The 16,407-nt window shown below is 39.6% G+C and overlaps 1 protein-coding gene across 1 annotated transcript in view; it reads right to left on the bottom strand.

The window, feature by feature from the left end:
- Positions 1–16,407, bottom strand: part of shank1 (SH3 and multiple ankyrin repeat domains 1) — a 75,815-nt gene that overhangs the window by 36,039 nt on the left and 23,369 nt on the right. The window contains exons 3-9 of the mRNA XM_072368226.1: positions 6,364–6,567; positions 5,444–5,515; positions 5,144–5,252; positions 2,749–2,903; positions 1,931–2,098; positions 660–776; positions 144–221 (exon numbers count right to left, since the gene is read on the bottom strand). Of these exons, the coding sequence (XP_072224327.1) occupies positions 144–221; positions 660–776; positions 1,931–2,098; positions 2,749–2,903; positions 5,144–5,252; positions 5,444–5,515; positions 6,364–6,567 (903 nt within the window). The remainder of the gene's footprint in view (positions 1–143; positions 222–659; positions 777–1,930; positions 2,099–2,748; positions 2,904–5,143; positions 5,253–5,443; positions 5,516–6,363; positions 6,568–16,407) is intronic.

Genomic DNA, 16,407 nt, shown 5'->3' with positions numbered 1-16,407 from the left:
GGGACCTCTGTGTGCATCGCAGCACAAACATGGTTTAAAGTGAAATTAGGCCATGGAATTTTCTGCTGCATTAACTTAATATGACACCACACCATACAGCTTCCTGACATGCATGATTACCCAGCCAGGCACTCAAGCCTTACCTGAAAAGGGGTCTGACCACTGTTATTCTTTGTGTCTTTATTTGCTCCACGGTAGAGCAGAATCCGTGAACAGCTTTCCTGCAGCAAACAGGATTGATTATTGTACATTAAATGTAAACCAGTATGTATATAATCACACATTTAATGTAAATTCGAGTAATTTGTTTATGTATTCTCGGTTTAAAATTTTCCCTGTACTTTTTATGTTATTATTACACAGAACAAGCTTCAGGTTGTGAACAAATACAATATATATGTGGAGGAAACTTCTCATTTGATGAAATAGCTCATTGGTCTTTTTCATGTTGTAGTTGACAAAAAGTGTATGTCGGGACATTCATTACATAGAGGCTTAAACGAAGATCTTTACGGTTGAAGATGTTTTCAGGCTTTCTTGTCTGCTAAAACCAAGAATTCTAGTACGCTTATACAAAGAACAAATCTTAGTACAGTAGATGTGTTATACTAGAAGTAGACTTTATAAGACTGTAACTTGGTGTCTATACCATGAAATACCTTGTTGTATAAAGCACAGATGTGCAAGGCAGTGTTTCCAGAGGCATTCTGGGAGGAAGAATCGGCCCCGTAGAAGAGGAGGTGCTCCAGATGCTGCGAGTTACCATTCTGACAGGCCTGTGCATCAACATGGAGGAAGAAAAAAGAAGGGTGCGCCAAAAAATGTGAGAAAGAAAATAAGATGCACCAAAGCACAAAAGAGGAAAGTTTCATGTGGCTGTTTCATAAAGAGAAGAAATAAACAAACAAGATAAAGAAAGGAGAGTGACACCGAGAGGCACAAGGTGAGAGTTATAAAGGGACACCAGATTTAATTAACACCACCTCCAAACTCAAAGGGTGAAAAAAAGCGAGAAAACACAAGTGAGATCCAATAGTAATGAGAGCTAGAACAATACGAACCTTTGTTATATGGCCACACACATCCAGCCGCATTGTGATTTAATATCAAAACTGAACACAATAGTACATATTCTTTCTTTCAGTTTTCAGTTCAAGACATCCACAGCAAAAACCTGTCTGGATGCATGGACACGTACACAAAATAATTACATGTCTGTGTAATCAATTGGAGATTTGCAAAACTGGTCCCACCCTAACAAAAAATAGATCACTTTAATATGTGAGAAGAAAATACACAATTTTAAAGAGTGTAAAAATGTTGCTGCTGTTGTTTAGTCAAATCTGAAAATCTCTGTTTCGTGACTAAAGTCATTTACTATTCAACACACACACACACACAGATTATGTGATGGACCATGACTGACAAAGCTGCAGAGACAGATGTTGATGAAGTGTGCATGAACAGGCTGGCTGGCTGATCCACAGATTGGCTGATACCTTTATTTGTCCTCTTGGCCTTGCCTGTCCCCCTCACAGCTGTGATATGAGGCCACAGAAGTGGGATGGGCAAGATGAAGGGTGACAGGTGTAGTGTTTCATGGCATGAATGGGTTTTGACGTAGACACACACTGGAACACATAGTACGCTTAGAAGAAGGGATTCATCCACACTTGTCTAAGACAAAAGAAAAATACATTTTTGTCTGTTTTTTTCATATCACAAAGCCAAAATAGACCACTAAACCCATTAGACTAAAACATTTTGCTTCAAATATCAGAGCACATGGAGATCGTGTGCATTGCTATACAAGATCAGTCTATTATGAAATATTGTCTTAGATTGTGTGAAAAATCTCTGAAAACCCCCTAAAAGACCCACTCAAGATTTCTTTCGAGTCATAAACATGAGTTATTAAACCCAGTCTTACCTGATGTGTTTCGTCCCAGCCGTTCTCGTCCCTGATGCCCAGCTTGGCGCGGTGGTAAAGCAGTGTTTCACAGCAGGAGGTGTCGCCCCCTGTCAGCACAGTGTGGTAGAGTGGCGTCAGCCCTCGTCGGTCCTTGTAGTCTGGAGACGCACCCATAGACAGGAGGACCTGCAGGATGAGACGAGCGTGAAGTTAAAGCATATGTACATGACATTATTTCACCCAAAAAGAGATAACTAAATATCTTAAAGTGGTTTCCAGTTTCCGCTCAAAGAATATTTTGGAAATCAAATCAAGAGGGGGATTTGTAGTCTTGTGTGTAGGGATGTACGTATTCATTGAGAGTCTGATGTAAAGTCTGTGTCTTTCCTTTGTGGAATACCTGTGCTCTTCCTATGTTGCACACACAATTATCTCCTGCTGAATTAGCATCTCCTCCACAGGTACTTGTGTTCTCTGCAATGTGGGAGTTGAAAATCTGGACAAATGTCTATAATGCAAATGTGCCACAGGCCTTTAAAACCAGGCAATTTGTTCTTTGTTCGTGTGCATTTTCTGTGTGGGTGGGTGTGGACTGCTGAGTGGGAAGGTCTGTTTGTTCAGTCTTCAGCTTGTTTACTTATGTGGTAACACAAAAAAACATAATACTGTATCAGTCTCAGGGCACATAGCCATTATGCACATATGCACAATGGTGTAGGTAGAATTTTCTACTTATACTTATAGTATGTGAACTCATTATTCTTCTTCTTATTATTTATTTTACAGTTAGATGACAGCATTTCTATGAAAGGACACAAACGTGTTTGAGTGTTTACCAGCAGGGCTGTATGGTGGTGGCCTCGAACAGCCTTGTGTAGCGGTGTGAGTCCATCTTTGGCACGGAAGTCAATATGGGCCCCTCCATCTACCAGGACCCGGATGGCCTCACCTCCACCTGGCTCACACTGCACTGCCAGGGACAAAGGAGTTTCTAAGGACGACACACAGAGACACAAATACAAAGTTCATTAACAGAGGGACTGTTCAATAGTTTCATTATTTTTATTGGCCATGGCTCAGTTTTTTTGCTCTATGTGCGGAGTCTTTGAGAATAGCAGCTTTCTTACAGCAGATGAAACAGAAAATGATTTAAAATTAAAAATGCTCATCTACTTTACTATGTTCTTTCTTTTTGGTCAAGTTATCAGGCATGAAAGTCGTATTTTTCTTTCCAAATACAGTAAAACAGAGTTTTATTTCATTTTGATTTGTACTGTTTCATACTAACTGTAAATGCAGCAGAGATCTGGATTTGACCAGCAGGCAATTTAAGATAGAGTACAGGAACAGGCAGTTAAAAAAAGTAAAAAATTAGCTGTATACTAAAACAGATAAGGGTGCACATGAAGAAGGATATACTATTATGAATTGGAGTGGAGCAGGTGATTTTTCATATTAATTTCTTCCAGAATGTTTGAGGGGGGAAAAGTTTCCCTTGAGACTAACTTTTGTATATTGGCTCCATACAGTAAGCAATGTTAGTTTCCTGCCAGTGTTCTGGCAAAAAAAAAGCAGTGTCACAACAGTCTTAACATGCATATAGCACATTTCTGCAAGAATAAACTTGCTCCCTATCTAAACATTTAAAGATTTTCCAGCAAAAACACTGATGAGTGCTCGCTGCTATGGCAACAAGAGTTATTTTGTTTGTTTTTGGCAAAGACGAAAACAACTGTGGGCTATTATCTTTGATAAGCTTTTGTAAATCTTTGGTTGAAATAATTTGCAAGAATGCTTTGACTGCACTTCTTTTGAAGTTACCATGACAGGATGTTCTCATGGGACAGTTAGAAAAATATCCCCTCCTAGCAGAACCTGGCAGAATTATTTAATGTGTTATTAAAGGCACTCACTGTGAGGCATCTAGAAAGCGTGGATAGAAGGTATCAGGGGGACAGACAGATCAAATGTAAAAAGTGTTAAGAATGGTAACTCAGCAGACCGTACTTTTCTAAAGGTCTTTCATCTTTTCCCTGCCTGCGCATCCCCATGCTACTTTAATTGCTCATGAACACCATTTTCTATACCCGCTTAATCCAAATCAGGTTTCTGGAGGGTGCTGGGACAAACAACCATGCACACTCGCACTCACTCCTTGGGTCAGTTTAGTATCATGCCATAATGATAATATTTGTATTTATGTATTTTGTTTATTTAAAAAATATATTTGTAACCCATGGATTGAGGACGTTTGACAGCAAACCTACAGCAGGTTCTATAAATAAAATACCAAAACATTATAAATCTAAAAAAAAGAAGGACAGACACAAGGGTCTACTACTGAATCAAGAATTTACAAAGCAGCTTCAGGAAGAAAGTTTTGCATTCTCCAGCTCAATATGCATTTCTCCTCTATCTCTTTAAATCCTCTGAATAAAAGAGAAATGTGGAGCAGCGCAACACAGAGGTGCAACTCCATTTCATTCTCTATCCAGTGAAAAATACCTCACCACAATCCTTAGACTGCAAGCACTGCATATCATAAAAATGCAAAGCCCCTGAAGAGTAATTTTCAGGTGGACACTTATTTTATACTTTTTGAGTACAGCGTGTTATTGAGGTGGGTTCGTCGGGGCTCTCTGTTGCCACCCAGTGTTTAGTAGTGGGAGTCTGTTTAACACCCCTGATTACAGGCTGTGTTCTGTGTTTTGACACTTGCTCCAAGAACAGCTGGAGTGGCACGGAGCAACACCCCAAACTGTAAATGAGCCGTCTGCTGCACCCACTAATCATGGACAGGATCTGAGAAAAGCCACCAAATTGTGAACAGCACTGGCTCAGATCCTCCACAAAGTGTTAAGCCAACATACTGCAGAGCTGAGGACAGAAAACAGAGGGGGAGGTTTTTGCTCTCACATAGTTTAGATACTAAGTTTAAACCACAGAGCCTCAAGTCACCTAACTGCTGTGACTCAGTGCTAATTTAGATGCATGAGGAGGCAGAATTGGAAATACACCTTTGTTTGTATGTTTAGTGCCTTACAGTGACCTTCTGTATGACATCATATCACCAACCATTTTCATCTTATGGTTTGCCCTTGTGAAGCACTTTGTGAATTGTGTTTTCAAAAAGCTCTTCATGTGTAGGCAGTGATCACAGTGTCAAGCAGATAAATAAACCTTTGGAGAAAATAACAGGTGATGATGTAAAACATCTGCAGCTTTCCTTACCACCAGTGTCAGCATCCTGATAGTTGGGATCAAGGCCCTTGTCTAAGAACTTGCCCATCTTGTCCACCGTGCTGGTTTGAATGTAATCCATGAATTTCTTCAAACTGGCCTGCATGTGGACAGAAAGTACAGGAATAGAGAGTGAGGCAGAACTTAAGAATCAAGGAAAAGAAGAATAAATGTTCTTCAAATCAAAGACATGCATAGTGTACAGTAGTGTTTTTCATTCCCTCAGGCTGTGCCAGCACATTGCACATGAATGCAATGCACATTTCATGGCTGTGAACATGGGTTGTATACCTTTGTGTGCAACTTGGCCAGTTGCTTCTCATCCAGATTGGTCTGTTTGTAAACCCTGGTTTTATAACGGAACTAAAACGGAGACAGAAAAAAGAGAAGGGAAACAAGGAGTTAATCTCAGCACAGAGGGCCTTTGTCCTCAATTCTCTCAGCTTTTGGCCTAGATCCACAAAATGGGGCCTGCAGATTGTAGAGACAAGCTGTATCTGGTTTGCGACACAAGCTTTCTACTCTGCTCCACAAAAGGCAAGACATGTGAAAGAAGTTTAAAAATGGTTCAGAGCCTCCACTGAGTATGATGTAGTATGAAAAGAAAGTGACTGTACAGGCTGATAAGAGATTAGCTGGTGTGGAATTTAAGAGATCAGGGAAACAACATAGTTCAGTGCTACTCCTCTAAGAAGTGGGTTTGAAATTCCATTCATAAACTGTGGGTTTATACATCCTAATTTAAACAGCTCAATGGACAGTTACAGTAGCTCTATTCCAACATGTGGTAGTGAAATATTTTTGGATGTGAGCAGGAAATGCTGGACACAAACTCTCCTCTGTCAAAGAGAATCTCATGCTATAAGTAGACTGTCGCTCCTATTTTGGAAATCAGCAGCTGGTTGCAGATATCATTGAGGCTTTTACATCAGTTAGTTATAAATAGTAAAACATTTGTTCAACATCCTCACAGATTTGATAAGTAGTTGACATTTCACTTAGATAAAAAGGCACATTTTCTCCTGACAGTTTCTCGATATACTATAGATTTATTTCATGCTTCTTTCTGAGATACATCAGAGTCTGTCTTTGCTGTACAAAAGAATAACAGAGACATGTTGAGGACACACTGGCACACAGGCTACCTCACATTGTGCATAGTATTTCAAAAGTATTTTGCTGCTTGTGTCAATAGAAGACTGGAGTAGTACCTCTAAATATGGTACTCCTTTTTCAAAGGACTGTGGGTATTCTCTGAGCAGCCTCTCCTCCTCCAAGAACTTGGCATCATGGCCGTCTGTGGCAGGTTGGAACAGACCATAGTTCAGGACATCACGCAGAGATTCGGTCAGGGAGCACAGCACCTGTTGTTTGGCCTTCCACACTGTGGCATCTGGGTTAAACCGCAAGCATTTCTGCAGGATACACAAATGTAAATGAGGCTTACTGGTTAATGTGAAGGAACAAAAAAACATGAATCAATAAATATCTTAACGTGTGGCATCCTTTAAAAACTGTTGTAATTTCCACGAGGTTAAAAAACAAACCAACTCCATACAGTGAGCAATGGATACGAAGTATGAAATACAAAAGGCAACAAATGTGGCATCAAATAGATGTTAATAACAGTACATGATCAATTTAAAGAACTGAGGTTAAAATGATAAAGATGCAACTAAACTTGATCATTTACATAATAAAACCTCAGTTTTTAATTATTCTAAACAAAGAAGCAACAAAAAGAAGAAGCATCGTCTCATAAACGCAAAAACAGTGAATAAACCACTAATATTCTTGAACTAGAACCTTGCCTGAGGACCTCAAGCTGCAGCCTGCCTCATATAGGGAGAGATGATCAGTAATATCTTTTGGGACCATCAGTGCTTTGAAATTAACTAATGCAAGGATGACAGACTTTTGGGTGTTCTGAACTTGTGCAGAAGATGGAAACAAGAGACAAGTAACAAACCAGTGAGCAGTAGATCAGTAGTATTCCACCTTTTTGTTTCACTATCCCAAATGAAACAGGGAGTTTTAGTACATATCCATTAAAGAGTGATTTATTTTCCTTCTGAACTTATTCATCTTAATCAATTTATTTATTCATTTATTTTGTCACTATTTAAATGTCACTGAGTCCTTCAGTTTTCAAAAGTAAACCATTTACCCAAGCTCCTCATTTTCTTCACCACAGAAAATCATTTTCACATCTGGTGTCATTGATTTTGCTATCAGTTGTTTGAAAACAAACATACATGTTTGGCTTATGATAAAGTTATCCCCAAATGTTTCAGATATGTTTATGTGTATGCATTTGGCAGATGCTTTTATCCAAAGTGACTTACACTGGTAGGCAGGGAGGGTAAGGAAGTCTTGCCGAAGGACCCCTACTGGTGGCAGTGCCTTTCATGCAGGGGATTTGAACCAAGGTCTCCCACATGAAAGGTGGCAATCTTACCACTACACTTACTACTTACTACTACACTATCCAGCCCCACTATCCAGATATGTGAAATGTGGTAGTGGAAGGTGGAAGTGAGATTTTATTTATAACCTTCTTAGTTGGTTTCAATAAAAATATCAGGGTCCAAATAAGCTAAAGACATGAAGTCCACTAAAATTGTGGTATTGCACAGATCAAGTAAACGGTAAATGGACTGTACTTATATAGTGCTTTTCTAATCTAGTTGACCACTCAAAGCGCTTACTCATACAGAACGATTACAGAGTGCTTTTTTCATCCATCACACACACTGACACACTAATGGACGCATCGGTAGGCAATGTGGGGTTCAGTGTCTTGCCTGACGACACCTCAACATGTAGTGCTGGGAAGTCGGAAGTCAATCCACCCACCTTCTGATTAGCAGACGACTGTTTTTCCTCCTGAGCTACAGCCACTCAAGCCAGGGTAGAGGTTGTGAAACAAGTGGCCTCAATAGCAGGATAATGGAAGAAGTCTGGAACCACCAGTTGTCTCTCAAAGCAGAGCTGATGGTTACTGCGTGCACTGATATACGAGTCCTGTGTGACATAAATTTTGTTATCTGCACTATCTGCATTGCTCCACCGGGTGCCTCTGTATCTGGGTCCCAGATACTTGGGTCTATTCCAAACCGGCAAAAAGTAAAAGTTTGTAACTGCATGAACTGAGTGAGTCAACCATACGTGTGCCAGGATCAGTCTTTGAAAAAATCTAGATCAGACAAACTAGACAAAGAAGGGGGAAAATAATGTGTGCAGGTGTTTGAAGGTGTGCTGTGCACAAACTAAACACACATGCATGGACAGCTTCTGACTCAAACAGTAGTATGAACAGACCGACCTGTGTATCAAAAGAGATCTGATCAGTTTCCATATGTGGACGCAGTTATCTTGAATTTGTCTTAAACAGTTGGCTGTCCAGCTGAAGTCAATAACTATGCAAGCAGATCCCTGGTCAAAGATCAACACTCATCTTTGAACTGTAGCGTCAGAACTCCTGTGTAAAGATGGGAGGCCCTGCTTGAAGAACAACTATCTCAACAGTACGACGATAGCAGACTGTTATGGTAACAAAAACAGGACTGAAGTCACACTTCACTCTGCGGCAGACTTTATTTAGACTCAATTATCTGTTGACACTTACCATCAGTACAGTGAAACCTGATGTTGGCCATGAGCTGAATCTCAGCAGCACGGACAGGAAGTCTGGTCAAAGTGGAGGGAAAGATCAGTACAGATAATTCTTTGTAAAAACCCTGCAGCAGCGTGCAGAGACCTGAGACCAGGGTGACAGCTCATCTTTTAGCCCAAAATGACAAAGCAAAGAGTCAAGAACATACTGTAGTGTTCAGATCATGAGTTGTCTGGCACTTAAATCCTGCAGGACATTTGTAGAGGGACCAGTAGATGGCAGTACATGCTGCATTCTTTCCATCAAACTTGATTAAGATTAGCATGGAATGAACTTTTAAAGAAAATGTAGCTTTTTTAAAAACGCTTCTGAAAAGTATTAAATAGAGTATAGAGTTAAGATTTCTGTTGTTGCATATGAATAAATGGAATTGTCTTTTAAAAGTTGTGTTTTCTTTATAGTTGTGCTTTTATTTCTTATAATTTATGGAAAAGTTTTATTAGACTAGGTTATTATTCAGAATTATACAACTGTAACAAGTGCAAAAACTATACATATGAAAATGTGTCTTAGGATGACTTTGGGAAAGTCCTGACCTCAAGCTTGGATTCACTCTGCTAAAGGCTGTTGCCCCCTTGAGCCAGAGGGGGGAGACAACACCAGAGTAAAGGGAATGATTCCTGGTGGCCTCGGTCAGCAGAAAGGATGTGGATGTCAGTTTTGTGCAGCTTTCAGAGTTTCCAGTCGGGTCATGAATGGCCAAAATGTATAACGGCTTAGAGGCTCAGTCAGCAAAGTGGAACGTAACTCACTACACAGATGGCTGATAGACGTTTTTGGCAGTGCTCAACTCCAATCCATCTCTACCTCTCTTTCTCTATTTCACTCTACTTGCCCAGAGTGTATTTGGGATGCTTTCTGACCTTGAGGCAGCAGCAGGATGACTGGCCCATGCAGAGTACAGCCAGCTGCAGGGATCACTGCATTACTGCATGGGCTCTCATCTCTTGCCAACAGTCCTTTCTCACAGATCATTCATTCTTTGTCCCTCATCTTAATCTCTTTACACACACACATGCACGCACACTGACACACATTTATGTGTGTGCTGCATAGAATGCACAGAGGTTTTGTGCAGGGGAGTCACATCACATTTTCTCCATCTATTTTATTCAGAGACTCCGTCTGCGCACAGCCAACATGGTCACCATGGCAACCGGTTCATTAGTGGTGCAAGCTGCTTGTTGCCATAGAGACATCCCTGTGTTCCCTTGGAGATGGGGTACTGGGAGAGTGTGCTTGTGCTTGTGTGTGAGCATGTGCATCCGTGTTCCACTGCGTGTGTGTGTGTTACAGTAGCGTGTCGAAATAGAGCTGAGTAAATGGGAGGGCAATCTTTGAGATTTTGAGTACTAGAGAGCGCAAGAGGATAAAGAGGTGTGCCTGTTTGTATTAGATTAGGATTCTCACAAACACAGAGGCACACACAAGCTACATACTGCACTTACTGTACCAACAAAGGAAGCAAGCAAACTCTCTAAAATGAATCAGTGCCTCAGTGTCATGCAGAGAAATATTCCCACACTCAACCATTACAATGTTGTACCATAGAGTGTGGGAAAAAAGTATTGATTCTGCTTTCGGTCTTAAATGTTTTGGAGTCTTGGAGATTTCACTGAGGTAGCAGGTTTTTTTATCTGTCCAGGAAAATCACTGTTACTCCAGCCTCTAATTAGCCAGACAGTTAGGACTCATCCCACTTTCAACATCATCATTCATCATCAAGCCTTCAAAGTGAAACTTGATTCTGTGAATGGGCATTTCCTCATATCGCTTCTCCTCACACAAACATTTTTGTAGTGTTATTGAGAACATAGACAGCCTTGCAGCATCGTCCCTTAATCAGATTGTTGCAGCTGAGCGTTTGGAGCACCCTCTGGTGGGTATAGATTTGTGTGTGCACATTGTTCATGTACAAGTACAATACTGTCTCTCCACTCATGTGAGAGCCAAAGAAGAGTATGTCATAACTGTAATTTGTCGTTCTGGGTGTGCGCCAAATGTATTACAGCATTAAGTGCCAGCAACTTTGAAGAGAGCAACAAAGGCAGTGTACTCCAAAGGTACATTCATATTAGCTAAAGCTTTTCAGAAGCAGAAAGGTGCAGGAAAGCACCCTTTGGGTGTACTACAAACTACCTTATCATACTGTTAATGTTAAAGCATTGATGCACATACAACATATTTAAACTAGACCCTAAGGTTTCGCAAAATCAAAAGTGTCAAAAGAAAAAGGTTTATTCTTTAGCAGAAAGTCTAATATCATCCTTGACAGATTTTTTGAGAAAAATATGTAAGTGGAAAACCTACGTAAACCAATGCATATGCATCTTGATTCAGGCTGAAGTAAATCAGAGCTTCTTGCAGCTTACTGAGAATGAAGAGTTTGGTTTCTGACTGTTGGAACTTTTTTTACTTCATATCTCTGTTGGATATGGCTTCTCCATCTGACCGTCAGTAATAGAAAATGAGATCAAACTGCAATCTGCGCTCTTCATTTTGTCTTTGTCCCGTTGAGATGTTTACTGTGACTTTTATGTAATTCTGTTAGTTCCAGCTGGCCTGTTTAACGCTTCTCAAGGGTTTATTCAGATGACAGAAATAGAAAGTAAAGCAAAACATAACTGAACTATCTCAAAACCTGATCATAACAGATTTTATTAGAGAACATAAATGCACTCAATAAGCACATATTTTACATACTGTAACTTTCATATGACTTTCATTTTGCCATTAAAATGTTAATTTAACATCAAGCCCTTCTTTTTCCCTTTGGTTTTATCATTTCTCAGAGGAAAATTTCTGTCTTGTCTCCTAAAGCTGTGATCACACTTTCCCACTCATATACACCCACTCACTCTGTCCATGCTGCTCTTTATCTTCCCATGCCTATCTCTGTCTTATTCTCCATCCTTCTTCCCTCTCCCTCCATCTTTCTGGAACAGCTCTGTCACTTATCTATGCAGAAATAAGAGTCTTTCCTCTCTCTGTCTCTAGCTCTCACTATCTCAGCCCCTCTGGCCTTTTTCTGCAGGCCAAGTGCAGGGGGACTAGAAGGCTTTAATGAGATCTATGGGGAAATGAACTCCCACCAAACACACACACACTCACACACATATTGCCATTTAACTTCTTTCTTCTCCCTGGATCTCACTCTTTCAATCTTATTCTCTATTAAGCTCTCAAACCCACCCCTTTTCTCTCTAGTTCAGATGAAAAGTGAACACATTTCTTTCAAGCATTCCTGTCATCTCCTCTCCGCCTTGTCCTCTCCCTCCAAAGTCTCCATTAGCTTACCCTCATTTTCACATGCTGTGCTCCTTCCTGCCCTCCTCCATACTCTCTTCTTTATTGTCTCAGTCCCACTGCTGACCTATGGGACTCTTTTTTTGTTAATATACTACATTGCTTTAGCAAGGCCTGGTAAACTCTGTGTGTGTCCGGCAGTGCAAGTTGTTGGCATATCTTACTTAGTAGCATTTTAAGTGAGATTTTCTTTGTGTATATTTTACTTTTGAAATGTTTGTGAGATTAAATCCTTCCTGAGGGTTGCTGTTTGCAAGAATTCAGCTCAAGTCAAACAGCAGAGAAAAACCTATTTGTTTCATGCTGTTTAATGCACTCGGCAGACGTTCCAATTTCGCAACATATGTATGAGTTTTACAAGTTAATAAACCTGCAATGAATATTGCCTTCACCTCCAGCTGTGAGGGAATCATATGAACAACTCGTGATACAGAGATAGGACTGTCGCTGTGCACGGAAGTGAGTTAATGGATCATTACTTTTTACATCTACAACCAGTTGCAGAGGAGGGACTGCTGCTCGTATCAAGATCCACAAATTCAGCTAAGAAAGGGCTTGCACTCGTTATTGTTATCTGCCATAGATTCATTTTAAGAGAGGTGGTCTGCCTCTCTGCATCTGGACTGGTTCTGTAGTGGCAGTAAATGAGTCTTCGGGTGGCTTCACAAACTTATTGGTGTTATTTGGCTGGTCCAGTTAAAATGTGGGTAAGGCATTTCTTTCTGCTGGAGTGAACTATGCTTGGCTATAACAACTAGGCAATCTTAATGCAAAAATACCATAGATGATTAAAAGAATCCATTCATATCTGCAAGTTTTTGGTGGTTAAACCAGTGCTTCATATGTAATCTGTGGGTCAAATATTTGCATTTAAAGATCCCATGAAATCAGTCTTCATTTTCAGTTGCTTTTTACATGACTGCATATTACATGACTTATAATACATTCCATTTTGCCCAGCAATGGGCATCAAAAGTCTTTGTGTAGGTACACTTATAGTTCTCTGGGAAATTTTAGAATATTGATGATTCGTCCTCCACTTGCAGGCATAAAAATTAATAAAAAATCTATTGAATTTTACATTTCTGCAGGGCTAAAGCGAAATGGTGGCCAGTGCCTGCTGGCAAAAAGATGATGTTTCATGACAGGCAGCTATATAAGATACTCCATAAAAATAAAATAATAATAACCTGATCTTACTTGGCACTCTGAGGGTTGGATGGTTACATATATATATTTCTAAGAGAGAGGTGATATGCCAGAATGTCCTTGACCCTTATATACAGTATAAAATGACTGTCACAGTGCAAAATAATGTCTTTCATAACAATCACACCTGCCTATCTTTTTCCAAAATGAGATGTCAGATAGATGATCCAGCTGGATTCCTCCTTCACCCACAGCAGCGAGGATTTCATCTACATGTGGCAATGCATCAAATTCCCTCTTGACAAATACAGTAGACTAATAGATCTTCCACTCTCTCTGTCAGCACGAATGCACCAGCAGTGCAGTCTTTATTGGCAGTGAGGTTAGAGAGGTCTCCCCGGGTGGTTTGAACGGCTTTATTAGCCAAGTTTTAAAACAGCAAAGGCAAAAATCATTGTGGGTAGAGCAGGTCATATTCAAAGATTTTTTATCTGAGCACATTGTGGAAATACTGGCAGTATATATAATTTTAGTGTGTCATATAATACCCTGCTATCTATACAAAACTGTCAGTAAAATAGAAATGCATGTTAAGTTTGATACTAAGGCGAAAAGAGAAAACCAAGCTTGAAATCTTTGAACCATCAGCTGCCAACATCTGTGTATGCTATTTAGTGCTCTGTAGATGCATGATACTTAAGCTTCCTGAAGATCATCTTTGTCACAATTGCAGGAATTCTATCCCCTAAATTCAGGGTTGAAAAGATATTTCTTCTGTCTGAAGTCTGTCTGTGTGCTAACCCCACTGGAATTTTCACATAAATTGTCATATCAGAATGAATTTGCATAGACCAATCAGTAATCAAAATTAATGAAATGCATAATTTCAGACATAAACTTTTGTGCATGTCTGAAATTATGTTGGTAAATATCTGACATTATAGCTATATTTAAGACGTATTTAAGACAAAACTCGTTTGTTTATTTCTGAGCAGACATCCTCTGTCATTTCAAATTCTTCCCCCAATTCATAACATCTGCATTTGTGCACAACAGTCAATCCCTTATCTCATTACCAGACAATTAAACAGCAATTAGAATTTATTGAGGGTGAATTAGCTGACATGTAGAACAGACCTAATACACTGGGAGTATGAAGGCATATTATCAAACCCTACAGAGAAACCAGGGAAAGGAGGAAACTAAAAGAAAATAAGGGCTGAACCAGGGACTCATACTGATACTACAGACTGAAGGCAAAATGTGAATAATGGCATGAAAAGACTGAGCCAAGTCAGGATGAGAGCAAAAGCCAGATAAAGAGTAAATGGCTGGGTTATAACTCCCATGATCTTAGGGAGTAAGAGGATATGCAGAGTCAGTACATCTTGACAGCAAGTCTATAAGGCCACAGTTTAGCTTGTTCATTTGTTTATGTCAGTCTGCACATCGGAGTGCATCAGTTCATCGGCAAAAATGTAAATGTAAGAAACCGGACCTTTTGAATTGTGTAAGATACAACCAACTGTACTAGTGTAGATTATTAAGAGGACATCAGGAAAATAGAAGAGTAAGACACTGAGAAAAGTGATAGATCAGCACAAGAAATCCTAATTAGCAAAGTCCACACACAAGAATTAATGTTCCCAAAACTGCTCAACTCATGTTGTTATTTTGAATCTGAATACATTTCTTCAGATAGAGAAACATTAAGAATCCCTCTCCTCAAGTGCAAACTCATCCCTGCTTGACCATGCATTGTTTTACATGTACAGACTTTGAACGTTTGCGGTTAGTTTCAGCATCTGCTGCCTGTGCTTTAGTCCAGAAGCCTGTACTTATAAAGCACATGTGCATTATTCTTGTGTGCTTTTTGCAGAAATATGTGTGCCAAAAACATTTTGTAACGTTGGTGGTTGGGCTTTAAGGCCATTTTCAAACTAGCCAAACTAGGTCAATCAGTTCATACAAATGAAGTGACTTCATGAAATATGGCACAGCTACTCTGAATTCTCATAAAGCTATTTCCATTGGTCCAACAATAGTCACAACAATTTGTATAGATGATATTTCTTTGCCATAAGTGCTCAATTCATCTCTTATCTGCTCATTTTACACTCAGGATCTAGTGGTAACTACACTCTTGTAGAAAACATAATCCACCCCAGTCACAGCCTTTTCAGTCTGCTGCTCCTTCAACATTTGCTGATTGAATGTTGATAACTAAATCAATGTAGAAACAATGGTACCAATATTTGGTGTAGTTACTTCATAGGGTGATAAATAAATTGACAATAAATTTTCAAAGAGATAAAGACAGAGCTTGATTCTGCACATGATCCATCAAATATTGTCACTATTTTAGAGACCATCCAAGACCCTACTTCACAAAGCATGTTTTTGATTGTGCACAAATAAACTAAACTTTACACACAAACAAACAACTCTAACAAAAAACTAAAACTTGTCAAATAAATCAATTATTGTAGGAACAAGTCCTATCATGTATAGCCAGTGTCGCACATGGGTTTGAAATATTTGTTTCTGTCAAACACAGTCTCAGAAATGAATGAATAAATAAACAAAATAAATTGAATTAAACCATTTCTACACCTTCTGGGATCCAAAACTGTTGCATGCCAATGCCTGCCTTTATTAACTGTAACATGCCTCCGTTTGCATTGCACAAAACTTCCACAAAAGGGTTACTTGATAGCTATAACATGCTCAAAATAGCTTATAGGGAGGTGGGACTGGGGAGTAGGGTAGCGTTACATTGTGGGCTGTTGCACCGCTGAACAAATCGCAGCCCCATCTGACTCAGAAATGTCCCCTTCAACTGTCAGCTGCGGCTGGTTGGGCTCTGGCAGATGAACTACATGTGTGGGGTTTTTCATTGATAAATAAATAAACAGTTTAAGACATGAAACACATGGTATGACTTAAATATCCGTGAACATGCGATTATGGGTTGGCATTACGTCATGTGAACACTGCCATACAGAAAACAAGAGGCAATGTGAAACATTTTCATTTCAAAGTTTCTGTGCCTTTACTGTAACACAACTGCTTTTTTGGCACGTGGACAAATGTGCCGATCATGTACTTTCTCATGAGATTTGCC

Source organism: Leuresthes tenuis, unplaced genomic scaffold (genome assembly GCF_036924035.1).
Source record: "Leuresthes tenuis unplaced genomic scaffold, fLeuTen1.0.hap1 SCAF_17, whole genome shotgun sequence".
Classification (NCBI taxonomy): Eukaryota; Metazoa; Chordata; class Actinopteri; order Atheriniformes; family Atherinopsidae; genus Leuresthes; species Leuresthes tenuis.
Note: the sequence above shows the minus strand (reverse complement) of the source record. Positions and strands in the feature narration are given on the sequence as shown.